The sequence below is a fragment of the Orcinus orca genome, chromosome 10 (genome assembly GCF_937001465.1).
Source record: "Orcinus orca chromosome 10, mOrcOrc1.1, whole genome shotgun sequence".
Lineage (NCBI taxonomy): Eukaryota > Metazoa > Chordata > Mammalia > Artiodactyla > Delphinidae > Orcinus > Orcinus orca.
Window position 1 is genome coordinate 65,438,771 of NC_064568.1, and position 14,606 is coordinate 65,453,376.

Genomic DNA, 14,606 nt, shown 5'->3' on the forward strand with positions numbered 1-14,606 from the left:
TAAGTTGAACTGAATAGAAATTAAATCACTACATGTCAAAATGTGTTAGATATAACTAAAGCAGAACTTAGAGAAAATTTTTTACCTTTAACTATACTTATCAGGAAACTAAAAAAATAAAAATAAAAGATGTGAATGTAAGCTAAGCATTCAACTCAAAAGTTAAGTAAAGATGAACAGAACAAACAGAAGGAAATGATAACAATAAGGATAGAGATCAATGAAATAGAGAACTGAAAGCAATAAAAGCACTAATGAAAACAAAAACTGGCCTTTGAAAATATACATATGGACGTTGTTCCAGAAAAAAAGAATGAGGAACAAAATCTGCCCAGCTCATTGTATAGAGGAATTTTTATTGTAAAAATAAATAAGGAAATGTAAGAAAAGCAAATTTTATGTTCATACTTTATAAAAGTAAATATAACACTCTAAGTAAAATATTAACTAAATAAAACCAACTGTTAATATATAACTATAGGATGATCAAATAGGATTTATCCAAAGAATGCAAAGACATTTCACATCAAAAAATCTCTCAATATAATTCACTATATTAGAAGATTAAGAGGGAAAATATATGTGATGAAATAAATCAATGCTGGAAACTATTTTTTAAATTTTAAGTACAACTAAAACCCCCAGGCATTATATATATAAGACAAACATAAGAAGTCTCTGAAAGGTAGAGATAAGAAGGCAGACCATCTAGGATGCCAAGACCTGAGGAATGGCCGCCCCATGCAAGGGAAGATACAACCGGAAGGCAGACATCTGCAAGCCAGGAAAAGAGTTTTTACCAGAAACCAATCATGCTGGCACCCTGATCTCAGACTGCCAGCCTCCTGAACTGTGAGAAAATTAATTTCTGTTGTTTAAGCCACCCAATCTATGGTATTTTGTTATGGCATCTCAAGTAGACAATTACACATACCAATAATTACATTAAATGTAAATAGTCTAAATACATCAATTAAAAGAGATTGGAAGAGTTGATTTTTAAAAGGTGAACCAAAGATATGCTAACTACAAGAAACTCAATTCAAATACAGTCATACCTTGTTTTATTGCACTTCAATTTATTGCACTTTGCAGATTTTTTTTTACTAATTCATGTTTGTGGCAACCTTGCGTCGAGCAAGTCTATCAGCACCATTTTTCCAACAGCATTATTTTTAAACTAAGGTATGTACATTGTTCTGTTAGACATAATGTTATTGCACACTTAATAGACTACAGTACTGTATAAATATAAATTTACATGTGCTGGGAACCAAAAAATTTATGGACTCACTTTATTGCAGTGGTCTAGAACCAAACCCACAATATCTCTGATGTATGCCAGTATAACAATACAGGTAGGTTGAAAGTAACATAGGCAGGGACTTCCCTGGTGGTCCAGTGGTTAAGATGCCATGCTTCAAATGCAGGGGACGTAGGTTCGATCCCAGGTTGGGGAACTAGGATCCCACATGCCACGTTGTGTGGCCAAAAAATTTTAAAATAAATAAAATTAACAAAATTCGAATTGATATATTTTTTTAAAGTAATATTTGCAAATCATGGATCTGATAAGTGGTTAATATCCAGAATCTTTTTTTTTTTAACTTATGTGACACATGTGGGGTGTCTGGTTTATTCAAACAGTCAGAGGTCCCACCAAGGAACAGAAACTGACTAGCTAGGAGCTGTGGGGCCGAACAGGGCAGGAATGTCCAGGTATCAGAAAATAAAAGGAGCTCAGATGAGCAGCCAGAGCCACGTTAGGGCCAGGCGGAGACTCATGGAGCTCAGCCCCATTCATGGCCTCAGCAATATCCAGAATCTATTTTTAAAATTACTACAACTCAACAACAACAAATAAAACCACACAAAAAACAATTGAAAAATGGGCAAAGGACTTGAATAGACACGTCTCTAAAGATGAAATACAAATGGCCCACAAGCCTGCAAAAAGATGTTCAACCTCACTACTCATCAGAGAAGTGCAAATCAAAACTACAATGAAATATCACCATTAGGATGGCTACAATTAAAATAACAACAAAAAAAGCAGGGACTTGAACAGATATTTGCACACCCGTATTCATAGCAGCACTATATACAATAGTCAAGAGGTGGAAGCAACACAAATGTCCATCAGTGGATGAATGGATAAACAGTATGTTGTATACACATACAATGGGAAATTATTCAGCTTTCAAAAAGGAAGGAAATCCTATCATGTGACAACATGGATGAACTTTAAGAACTTTATGCTAAGTGAAATGTCAGTCACAAAAACACAAATACTGTATGATTACAATTATATGAGGTATCTAAAGCAGTCAAATTCAGTAAAACACAGAGAAGCACAGTGGTTACCAGGGGCTGGGGAGAGAGAGACATGGGGAATTGTTGTTTAATATGTACAAAGTTTCAGTTTTGCAAGATGAAGAAATTTTAGCGATTTGTTGAACAAATATGCAACAAGTGAACATGCTTAACACTGAAATGTATACTTAAAAATGGTTAAAATGGTCAATTTTATGTTAAATGTTTTTTACCACAATTTTAAAAAATTGGTTACATTTCTCTGTACCAGAAATAACTGAATTGAAAATAAAATTACAATAAGATACCAATCACAATCGCAACAAAAGCTCTAAAATGTCCAAGAGTTAACCGATCATACCCAGATTACTGTGAAAAAGTGAATTTTAAAAAGCATAATGAGTTCGCTGGTGGGCTAATGGTTAGTAATCCAGGCTTTCACTGCCATGGCCCAGGTTCAATGCCTGGTCAGGGAACTAAGATCCTGCAAGCTTCGCGGTGTGGTGGGAGTGGGGACATAATGAAGAGCAAATAAGTCATTTGAATAAATAAGGACACACCCTCTGCTTTTGCATGGGATGACTTGCTCGTAAAAAGAAATCAATTATCCCCACGTTGCTCTATATATTCAGTATAACCTCAATCAAAATTTGACTTTCATTTTGAGAACTCTATAAACTTACTGTAAACCTTGTAGGGGAAAAAAAGAAAGATTCAGAAAGAGTTACAGAAACTTGGGGCAGGGAGGGGTAGAGAGGGAGAGTGTTCTCCCAGGTCCCCCAGCAGGAAAGTACAAACTTGGTCTTCTCTTGCAACTGAGGTCTTGTCCAAGGCCAAAAAACCCCCCAAGTTTTGCATCTTTCTCCCCCCCACCCCACCCCGCAACCTTGGCTTCTTTCCTTCATATTGTAAATGTGCTGACTGTCCTCCCTCTGCCTTTCGGTCCCACTCTCTGCACTTCTCCACTGCCCCGGGGCGCTAACCTATATGACATCACAGGCTCCCTGCTCCCTGGCTTTCTCTTGCTTTTAGCCTTGCCCAGAGAGCAGAGGGAAGAGGAGAGTGAGGTCAGGGTTTTTATTCCCTTGGCTCCCTCCCTGCAAGGTCAGCTTAGGCTGGCTGTGTCCCTTGGACTGAAGGGTAGGTCATTGCTACTGGCAAGGCAGGGACTCTACAGGATTTGCCCTGCTCTGGGTTCTGATAACCCTCTCGTCCCCGGGGAGTAGTGACAGCTCAGCTGCTGCTAGCTCCAGGTCACTGTACTGTCCTCCACCCACTTCCTTGTAAATAGAGTCTCCTTGAACTATCCTGGTGTAAGTGCCATTCGTTTTCCATTCGTTTTCCATTGAGGCCTTGATACAATGAAAGTCACTTATTTCTTCATTCCCTGCCCCAGTCCAGTCTGACCAGGGGGCTCATGGGAGCCCCATATGCGGTGGAAAAGAGAAGCAGTGTTGGGAGAGCCAGTGAGCCCCTGTCTGGGAGCAGCCTCTTTGAGTTTGGGGCCTTTCCACTCTCTGCAGCCCCTGCGGACTGGTCTGGCCAAGGGGTGGCAGGAAGCACCAAGGAGGAATCCCCCAGGTCCTGCTCCAGGGCAGTTTGAGGACTCTTGGGAATGGCAGGTACTCCATCCACGACCAAGGTGGGGGTGGGGTTTGACTCCACCCTCATCTGTCATCTGATTCACCCGGTTTTACTTTGGAAACAGAATTACTTGAGAAGATGATCTAAAAATAATTTCCCTAAATAAACAGTGAGGTTAAATAGCAGTCCCTGTCTGTTCCTTTCACATGAATGTGTGCTGAGTAAGGAAGCAAAGAACCTGGAACACAGGAACACGCGTTCCTTCAGGAAAACACCAAGGAGACACCCTCCTGGGATGCATTTGGTATGTTTGGATTTTTTTTTCTTAAACAACAGAGGGAATTACCTGGCAGTCCAGTGGTTAGGACTCCTCGCTTCCACTGCAAGGGGCACAGGTTCCATCCCTGATTGGGAAACTAAGATGCCACATACTGTGTAGCATGGCCAAAAATTAAAAATAAATAAATAAAAATAAAATAAAACAACAGAAATGTATTCTCTCACAGTTAAGGAGGCCAGAAGTCTGAAATCAAGGTGTTGAGAGGATTGGTTCCTTCTGGAGGCTGTAAAAGAGAATCTGCTTCATGCCTCTCTCCTAGTTTCCAATGGTTGCTGGAAATCCTTGGTGTTCCTTTTTTTTTTTCTTTTCTTTTATTTTATTTTAAATTTTTATTGGCGTATACTTGATTTACAATGTCGTGTTAGTTTCTGGTGGGGTGCATTTGGTTTTATCACCATCGTCTTCAATGGTCCAAAGAAGAACCTCAAACTTGGGGTCAACACATTTGGCTGAAGTATTGGTATCTGCCCCAAGTGTTGAAGTGCCTGCCCTCATGGTCACAAACGTGTGTCCTTTAAGGGTGGAGAGTTGGCCTAGATGACATATTAAGTCAATTCCAGCTTCAAGTTCAGTTTTTAAAACAAGACATTTAAGAGAAGGGCTTCCCTGGTGGCGCAGTGGTTGAGAGTCCGCCTGCCGATGCTGGGGACACAGGTTCGTGCCCCGGTCCGGGAAGATCCCACATGCCGCGGAGCGGCTGGGCCTGTGAGCCACGGCCACTGAGCTTGCGCGTCCGGAGCCTGTGCTCCGCAACGGGAGAGGCCACAAGAGTGAGAGGCCCGCATACCGCAAAAAAAAAACGAAGAAAAGACATTGAAGGGAGAGAACCAATCGTTGTGCCACTTTGATTAGCTATAACACAGAAGCCCAACTCTCTCCCTCTCTCTCTCTGTCTCTCTCTCACGCACGCGCACGCGCACACACCTTTACTCTCCTCAAACAGGAGGTGGCGCATCGTTATCCCTCTTCTGCCTTCCTTCCAGTCACCACTCACTCGCCTGTGGAGATCTATGTGACACTTTTTTCCCACTCCCCATCTGGAAGGGGACAGCCTTCCCTATAAACCAAACACCTACGCGATTAGGGCAGAGAAAAGTTTGCACGGGGTCTCCAGAGAGAGACTGGAAGCTCTCTAATTAGCTGACTCTCTCCCTCCTTCCCCTGGCGTCCTGCTACTTTGATTTTCACTGCTGAGACCACACCCAGAGCCTTGGGAAGTACAGCGTCTCCTTCACAAAAGGCCAGGCATAGACAAGACCCAAAGCCCCACCCAGACTAGACTATCAGAAGGAATTAGCTTTGTCAAACAAAAACAAGAACAGCGAATGGAAAAATGAAAATGAAACAATATGGCAAGACTTCAAACAGCAAGTTCTTAAAGAAAGCAGGTAGTGGGGTAGAGGTGATAGATTATTTACATGATATACAAGCTAATTAATTAAATGTTGTATAAAAACTTTTTTTCAATGAAACATAAAACTGGTAAAATTTGTAGAGATTAGTTTCTGAGCTTACCTATACGGATCACAGCGCATGGCACTCCACTGCTTCCTACGTTATATGGCCCAGCTCAGAGAATAGCTATTTTGAACTTGTGAGCATTTTCCCCTACCATTGACTTCTTCATGAAACTCCTTCCAGAAGAGATGCCCTGATCACAAGGATCCATCTGGGGAAACTATGGATATGGTGGAAATCAATTCACTGATTGGACAAACCCTGAGCACCTACTTTGTTTTTTTTTTTTTAATTGAAGTATAGTTGATTTACAGTGTTGTATAACTTTCTGCTGTACAGCAAACTGATTCAGTTATACAAATATATACACATTGTTTTTCGTATTATTTTCCATTATGGTTTATCACAGGATACTGAATAGAGTTCCCTGTGCTCTACAGTAGGACCTTATTGTTTATCCATTCTATATATAATAGCTTGCATCTGCTAATCCGAAACTCCCAGCCCATCCCTCCCCCTTGGCAACCACAAATCTGTTCTCTGTGTCCATGGGTCTGGTTCTGTTTCATAGATAAGTTCATTTGTGTCATATTTTATTTTATTTTTAATAATTTTATTTATTTATTTTTGGCTGCATTGGGTCTTCGTTGCTGTGCACAGGCTTTCTCTAGTTGCGGCGAGCGGGGGCTACTCTTCATTGTGGTGCGTAGGCTTCTCATTGCGGTGGCTTCTCTTGTTGCGGAGCACGGGCTCTAGGCGCACGGGCTTCAGTAGTTGCGGGACGCGGGCTCTAGAGCGCAGGCTCAGTAGTTGTGGTGCACGAGCTTAGTTGCCCCGTGGCATGTGGGATCTTCCCGGACCAGGGCTCGAACCCGTGTCCCCTGCATTGGCAGGCGGATTCTTAACCACTGCACTACCAGGGAAGTCCCTGTGTCATATTTTAGATTCCATATATAAGCTATATCTTATGGTATTTGTCTTTGTCTTCCTGACTTCCTTCACTTAGTATGATCATCTCTAGGTCCATCCATGTTGCTGCAAATGGCATTATTTTGTTCCTTTTTTATACCTGAGCACCAGCTTGGATATCAAGTCTGTATGCACAGTGCTATCCCCACACTTCTCCAGGCCCCCATCAGCACAGAAACTGTGCAAGGAGGAAGCGTCCCAGCCCCCGTGACCACCCTCCCACCCACCCACACAAACAACCATGGAGACAACAATGCAGGAAGATTCCACACACCGTCTGCCTTCTGACCCCTTCCCCCAGCTCATCAGATTCTGCTCTTATGTGTTCCTACATAGACACCCACACACATGCATCCCTAACCCCTTGTTCTCCCTCCACAATTCTCTGTTAGGCTAAACTCCTCCAATACTTACTTTCATTTCTGTTTCCTTTCGGTTGCCTAGTCTAGTATCTAACTCTCATTCCAAAGACAATGCCACCTGTGTCCAGCAGGTGTCGCCCTTTACTGGGAACGAAGAGCACCTCTCTTCCGCTGTGTGAAATCCAGCCCCCAACGGTGGATCCCCCTTGGGTTTGGGGTGGAAGGGAATGTAAGGGGGGCTCTGAAGAGTGGTGTGCTCGACAGCATGAGGGTCCTCAGAATACAGCAGCCTAGTTACTTCCAACTCAGGTAGACAGACATCCTACAGAGAATTTGCTGTTCAACCTTGGACAAGTTATTTAACCTCTCTGAACCTCACTTTCATCTGTGACTCAGAGGGAGACCATCCTTCCTTACCAGGTGATTGTGGAGAATGAATGAGATACAACATAAATCACTTAGCCCAGTGCCTAGGTCATGATAAGCACTCGAGTTATGGTCCCTTTCCCACGTAGGTTATGGAAGAAAATAACTGCCCAGAACTCAGATCAGGAATTGAGCTCTGCCCCTTGAATACTGACTATCTGAGGGTCTGTGTCAGCGTTGTGATGAGGATCAGATGAAACAATGCATGTAAAGCGCCTAGTAGAGCACCTGGCCCAGAAAGTTGTGACTGACATGTCACGAGTGTGGGCTGGCTGTGTGCCAGGTAATGTTCTCAGCCGTTTACAAGTATGAACTCATTTAATCCTCATTAAGATCCCTTATGAGGTCAGAAAACTGTAAACCCCCTCCTATCCCTGACTCTGTGACTCCATCCCCCCACAGTTTATTACCTTCTTATGAATTATCCATCAGGAAACTGTCCCCATTTCTGTCATGTCTAGATGGGAAAATGGGAGGAAACACTGACTCCTCGACTGCAGTAGGAGAGTGAATCAAGCCCAGCCCCTAACTGCCTATAGTCCCTCCTCAGGGCCTCAAGAAAAAGCATGGAAAAAACTGTATTTCCACCAGAGTTTATTCCTCAGAGCCGATCACCAGCGACTCATACCTCTGTGGCACAGGGGGCCCCCAAGAGGGCCTTTGACGTTTCTCCCCAGATTATATTCAGCCCAGATACGTAGCCTTGGGCTCTACCTATGGACAACACCTTGGTTACAGAATATTCCCAGGAGTGAGTTCCCCAAGTTGTAAGGTTTCCATAGCAGGGACTGGGAAATTCATAGAATCAAATAGAGAAACCATAGGATCCAAGAAAATGTGGACGCTTGGACGGGCTGGAGGAGCACAGCAGCATCCTTAGGAGTTCGAATCTCCTCACGTGGAGAGGAACTTGTAGGATTCTGCCTCTAGGAAATGTGCTGACCTGCAGAAGAAATGAAAACAAGGTAATAAAGCTCCAAACCAACTTGACCCCGTCGTTTGTCCCTATAACCATCCATGCCAGAGCCTTTAATACAGTGATATGGAAAATTTTAGATCACCAAACACTAAGGAGCCACCTTCAGACACTCCGTTGGGTAGAAGAGAAGGGGGTAGGTGCTCCTCCCTTCTGTTCCTGATCCCAGCAACGGCAGCTTCAATCACATTGTCAGCCCAAGCCTGGTGGAAGCTCACCCCCGCTCCAAATAGCACCATTAGCTGAACCCAACGGTGACTCCCTCTAACCTTCACCCGCTCCAAAGGGCCAGCAGGCAGACAGACCAACAGACACGTTACCTTCTGGATAATTGGACCCTGGGAGGAAAACATAGCCTAGGAGAAGAAAATATTTGAGTGGAGGACAGTCTTGGTGGATAAAAGTCTCTGGTATTTTTCACAGCCAATGGGGTAGCCATGGGAGAACCAGTCACAAAGAGAAAGTGAACAGAGGGACTTGCCTGGTGGTCCAGTGGTTAAGACTCTGTGCTCCCAATGCAGGGGGCCCGGGTTCGATCCCTGGCCAGGGAACTAGAGACTGCATGCTGCGACTAAGAGTCCGCATGCCGCAACTAAAGATCCCGCATGCCGGAACTAAGACCCAACAAAGCCAAATAAATTTTTCTTTTTTTAATTTTTTAAAGTGAGCAGAGGTTGGGATTGAGAGTTCAGGAGGGTCACTCACCGGAGGAGGCAGCTCTCCGCCAGCTGACCAAACCAAGAGAGAAGATGACGAGGCCCAGGACCAGAGTCACAGCACACGCAAAAACCTTCACTGTCTGCACTGGCGACAGCCCAGGAGCTGCGGAAGTAGAAACTTACTAGAACCAATTTCTCTTGCTCATTCCCAGAGCAACTTCATTTACTGCGACCTCCAGCTCAGGTTCAAAGGTGCTATATCCGGACCCCAAGGGTCTAGCTCACACCAATCCAGGCCGAAGGAAGTGGCCTTTCCTCAAAACCCCCATCCTGTGGGTCTCTACTCCTGTGGTTCCCTGGGGAGCCGCTCTCCCTGAGTTAGTACCCCCGCTTCCAGATCCTCTCTAAGATGATGGGGCCTCTCAAGGCATCCTGTATTCTTCCTTCACCCCGATAGCACCCTTGCTGAGGAATACAGCGTTCCCCATCCCTCTCTCCATTTGCCTGTGGTGACAATACTTGCTCCCTTGACCACTCTATCTGAGCATTTTCCTATGAAATTGTCTTTCCGCCTTTCCTAACTTCCCAAGGTTTCATTCCATGAGTTATCCAAGTACTTATGTGTCTCCTACCTGCCCACTTCCAGATTTGGGTCCTTCCAGAACCTGTCTCCACCCCCCTCCACAGCCCTCACTTCCTGGAGCTGGCCCTAGTCTGAATCCTGTCCCCAACCCGGATTCCTTTCCTTTAACTACTTCCAATCCCGGGGTTCAAACAATGGTGACTGGCTTTATGCAGTAGCCTCCAAGCGTGTACACCAAAGTGTCTGCCAGCCCTGGCTTCTTCCTTCCTGATAGAGCAGCCCCAATTCAGTACGGCCCCCAGACCGAGAGAGTCCCCTTTCTTCCGTGACCTTCTTTATTTCTCCAACTCCCATTCCTGACCTGACAACAGAATAGCGGAAATCCGAGAATCCTAGAATATTGCATCACAATTTGGGCTTCTGAAAATATGGTTACCAAATCGACATCCTCTTTTCAGGACAGTCAGGCTCCCCTCCCACCCTCAGACAAGCACATAACACCAACCACAGCACCATAGCAACAGCAACAGTAACTCTTGTCATGCATGCAGGATCTTCCCCGACCAGGGATGGAACCCCGTGACTCCTGCACTGGAAGCTCGGAGTCTTAACCACTGGACCGCCAGGGAAGTCCAACAATAACTAACTCTTTCCGTGTCTGTATCCCCTGGCCCCATCTCTGGTCGTGAACCCTCCGTAAGTTCCTCCAGACTCACTCTTTCTGAGCATCTCCCTCTCTCCCCTGTACCGTGGAGGACCTCTCTACATCCCATTCCCTCTGCCAAAATATTGGTGTTCTTTTTACAACCACCCACCTGAAGTAGCTCTCTCTCTTTTTTTTTTTTTTTTTTTGGCCATGCTGCACAGCATGTAGGATCTCAGTTTCCCAACCAGGGATGGAACCCGTGTCCCCCGCAGGGGAAGCGCGGAGTCCTAACTTGACCGCTAGGGAATGACAGTAGCTCTCTGCTTTAACGCTAATTCCTCCCACCTGCCCCACACTTACTCCAGTCCTGAAGGATGGGTTCAAGAGTGCTAATGTGCTCTACCACACAGGTGTAGGTGTCCCCCAAAGAGGGGGTTATGGCCAAATGGGAGACGGTCTGGTATGTCCAGTCTCCGTTGGGCTGGACGGTCTTATGGGCGCCGCCGTGAGGGAGGACCAGCTGCCCGTTCTTCCTCCACGTGATGGTCACAGCAGCTGGATAGAAGCCCCACACGTAGCAGGCCAGCATCACAGTCTCTCTCGTGTTAAAAGGAGTGGCTTTAACTACTTGCACAGATGGCGGTCCTGCAGAGGAGGAAAAAAGAGTCACGAAGGAGGGCAACATTCTGGCTTTCCCTCCAACCTGGTTTCTTTCCTACTTGAATTCTTCCTGGATTTTGCCCACCGACCTTCCCAACCCCCACCTCATTCCCACACACATCCCTTTGAAAATGAGGAGTTAGAATGTACTCCTTCTTCACTCTTTCTTGGCTCCCATTTCATCACTGCTCCTTCCTTTTTCCTCCAAAATTATATTTGTTCACAATAAGTAGAAGCCAGGGCTGAACTGCAGGCTGTTTCAGAAGTCATTGTATTAATTTCAAGTGCATAAGTGAATTGTCATCCAGAGTTATAGTGGGGGGTTTGCAAAAGTAGGAAAACACCCTTGTCCTCAAATCTCATTGAACAAATTGACTTGATAAAGAAAGCCTTTTTTTTTTCCTTGAATAGTTTAAGGAAACAAGGCTAACTCAGGACTAACTCTCCTAAATTTGGACGAGGGAATCTAATTCATGAGATCATTCATGTTGCCATCTTTTAATAGTTTACTTTTCTAGGTGACCCTTCCGCTTGCTTGGGTGTTTTTCAAACAAAGTATTCAATAAAAATCCAAGATATTGTGTGAAGATGCAGATTCCCGAGCCTGCAGCCCTGGATACTTTCATCCAACAGATGTGTAGCGGTTCTCAAGGGCTTGTGTTTTTAACAAGCACCTTCCCCAGGCGATTCTGAGAAATCACATCTTAAGACGCAGTACTCTGTACGATAGAGAACTTCAAGTTTTCTTTTAAAAATCTCAAGTCATTCTCAGTGCAAGTGATTGAGGGTGAGAGAGTTTGCATCAGAATTCCTGGGAGGTTTTCCAAATATTCCCACGCCTGGGCCTGTCTCAGACCCGGGACACCAGAACCTGGGCTACAGTGGCGTGAGCATTTTGGGAAAAGCCATTCTGGTAATTCTGACAGTTCAACCCCTGGTTGAACTTGGATCTGCCTCCTGAGATGCCCTAAATTGAAGGAAAACTAGCTTACTCTCCCCGCGATAGCTCCTCACTGGCTCAAACATCACCTCCCCTTTTTCATTCCTGCCCTACCCCTGTCAACCACCTTGTGTCCTTGTAAGGGTCAACCCTCCCTCTTTTTACATCCCAGGTCCTCCGATTTTCTGCTTCTTTCCTGCCTACAGCTCAAACCCCTTGCCGGTGAGGGACCCTTCTTGGCCTCCCCTCTCCTAACTGTGCTTCCTAACCATCCCTCTGCTCCCTTCTCGCCTTACGTGTCCTGTGGGTCAGAGATCTCCAGAAGGGCTGGGTGTGTGTGGCACAGTCCTGCAGCCCGTTGGATAAGCGTTGGATCAGGTTTTCCTTATGGTTGAGGTAATCTGAGAGGTATTTGGCCAAGCCGTTCAGTACCCCAAATTCACAAGGGACCATACTGGCCTGCAGGGGATCCCAGCAGGTCAGCAAATCCTTGTTGAAGGAGATACAATATGTGAACTCTTTTGGAGTCCCATTGTCATCCAGCAGACAGGTGCTTTCCACGTGGGCCACAAAGCCTCCTGCAGGAGCCAGAGAAGGGGGATAGGTCAGAGTCCTCTGCAGGAACCCAAGCCTCAGGTACACCTGGTGAGTGGGGCACAGGTTTCCCGACTGAGGCAGCATCTGCTGACCAAGCTCATGGACCAGAGTCTCTGAGAGTCCCGATTAAGGGCATAGATGGTCCCAGCAGAGAAGTTTCTAGATCCCGTTTCCTCTTTATGTGAGACTAAGCATGGGGACACAAGTAGCCCAAAATTATTTGCATGTTGAAACACAACAATTTACCCAGGATAAGACCTTCAGTAAGGCCAGTGATCGAGTGAGAAAAGGGGTCAAAGGAAAGAGTCAGCCTTGTTCTGTGCTGGACACATTATTAAATATTCGTGCCACATGTATTTCTGAAGCACTCGCTGTGTGCTAGGCACCGTGCTAGGAGCTGGGGATGCAGCATTCAACAGGGCAGATATCGCCTTTGCCTACCTTCCAACAGGAAATGTCTATTACATGAATAATTATACAGCTTAATTACATTAAAATTGCTACACAGAAAAACAACAGGGTCCTACTGTGTAGCACAGGGAACTATAGTCAATAGCCTGGGATAAACCATAATGGAAAAGAATATTAAAAAAGAACGTATACATGTGTATAACTGAGTCACTTTGCTGTACAGCAGAAATTAACACAACATTGTAAATCAACTAAACTTCAATAAAAAAATAAATTTAAAAAATTGCTACAAAGGTACAGTACGAAGTGCTATGGGAGTATGTAATAGGGAGACAGACTAGTTTGGGGTATCTGAATCCAATAACAAAACTGAACACCCTACCCAAAGGGAGCAGAGGAATGGAGGGTCCTTACCTGCTCCGGTGCAGCCCAGGCTGAGGCCCAGCAGCAGCAGCAGGAGGGCAGTCATGCTCTCCTCGGGGGAGACACGGGGAATCCTGTCCCCTGGACCAGCTCTTCCAGGGGCCCTGGGTCCTTGCCTGCCCGAGAAGTCCCAGCCTGGGTAGATGATCTCCAAACACTGAGTGGGAATATGGTTATTGCCGGGGCCCCCTCGATGCTCTCTAAATGAGCGATTTGGAGCTACCAAGCCCCTAGATACTATAACTGTTCCTTACCTGATCATCTAACTCAGTGTCCCAAACTGAGAACTGTCAGATTGGCTAGGTAGGCGGGGACAAGTGTAGAGACAAATCGCTGAGCGCATCCGCTCAGCATCATCAGTTACTAGGTAAATCTCACTCTGCCCTGGGCTTTTAAGAACTGGTCTCTTAACTCTCCTAAGGAACAGTCTGTAGGTGGATTTCCCTAGCTCAGTGGAGAGAATAAACCCAATATTCCCAAGATGTATGCAGCCTGGACTGCCCACTAGTTTAACTGTTTCCGCTCAAGGTCCTCCTCAAAGACTGGGGACTAGGTAACCTCTCTTTCTCCTTTAAGGGAAGTTACTTGGGAATTTATCCCTTGATTACATATTCCTTGGTCTGTCCTGTCACCCAGGAAACAGGCGGACAAGGGGCCCTTCTGGGGCATGTGGTAGAGGCAGGGCTGCTAAGGAAGGAGATGTAGGGAGAGTGCAGTTAGCTGGCCTCAAAGCAAGACTGCAGAAGAGAAGCAGTTCCTAAGAGATCAGGGCCACAGCCCTGAAAAATCCCTCCCTGGGCTTCCATTGCTTCATCTGTCCTAGCCCAGATGAGCTTCATTTTCTCCTTTCTGCTTTCCTAAGCCAGAAACCTGAACCCCCTACCCTCTGAACCATCTCAGAGCAGACCGCAGGGCAATACCACTTAACCCCCTTGATAATTAGCTGGTGATGGGCCAATGCCCAAAGCTCACTTGTCTCCCCCAAACTCAAAACTCCCCTATGTGTTTCCCCCACAGGTCCAATCTGTCCTGGGGCAGGTCCCCACATTATGAAGCCACTAGAAAAATGAGATAAAACATCCCTACTTTTCTTCCCCAGGAAAAGACAAATTTTAAATAGCAATTCATTCTCATTGTGAACTATACGATTGATAGATTTTCCCATTACAAATGTAAAACCCTAAATTGGTTTCTCTGTGCTCCCCACTAGGCTTCATGGCTGCCTCTCCTCACCTTGCTTTCTTTTTTAAAAATATTTG

The 14,606-nt window shown here is 45.4% G+C and overlaps 1 protein-coding gene across 4 annotated transcripts; it reads right to left on the bottom strand.

Moving 5' to 3' along the window:
* Positions 1 to 8,029: 8,029 nt before the first annotated feature.
* On the bottom strand, positions 8,030 to 13,616 carry LOC101287624 (HLA class II histocompatibility antigen, DM beta chain). 4 transcript variants are annotated; one of them, XM_049715740.1, is made up of 6 exons: positions 13,339 to 13,616; positions 12,213 to 12,494; positions 10,677 to 10,961; positions 9,134 to 9,250; positions 8,698 to 8,784; positions 8,030 to 8,395 (listed from the first exon to the last, which is right to left on the bottom strand). In XM_049715740.1, exons 1-6 carry the CDS (start codon positions 13,391 to 13,393, stop codon positions 8,379 to 8,381), a joined length of 843 nt encoding a protein of 280 aa, XP_049571697.1. In that variant the 5' UTR covers positions 13,394 to 13,616; the 3' UTR covers positions 8,030 to 8,378. The 4 variants fall into 4 exon arrangements, with proteins under 4 accessions (XP_049571697.1, XP_004267858.2, XP_049571698.1 ...); XM_004267810.4 differs by having other exon boundaries at positions 8,749 to 8,784; positions 13,339 to 13,615; XM_049715741.1 differs by having other exon boundaries at positions 8,030 to 8,784.
* Between the last annotated feature and the right edge of the window lie 990 nt (positions 13,617 to 14,606).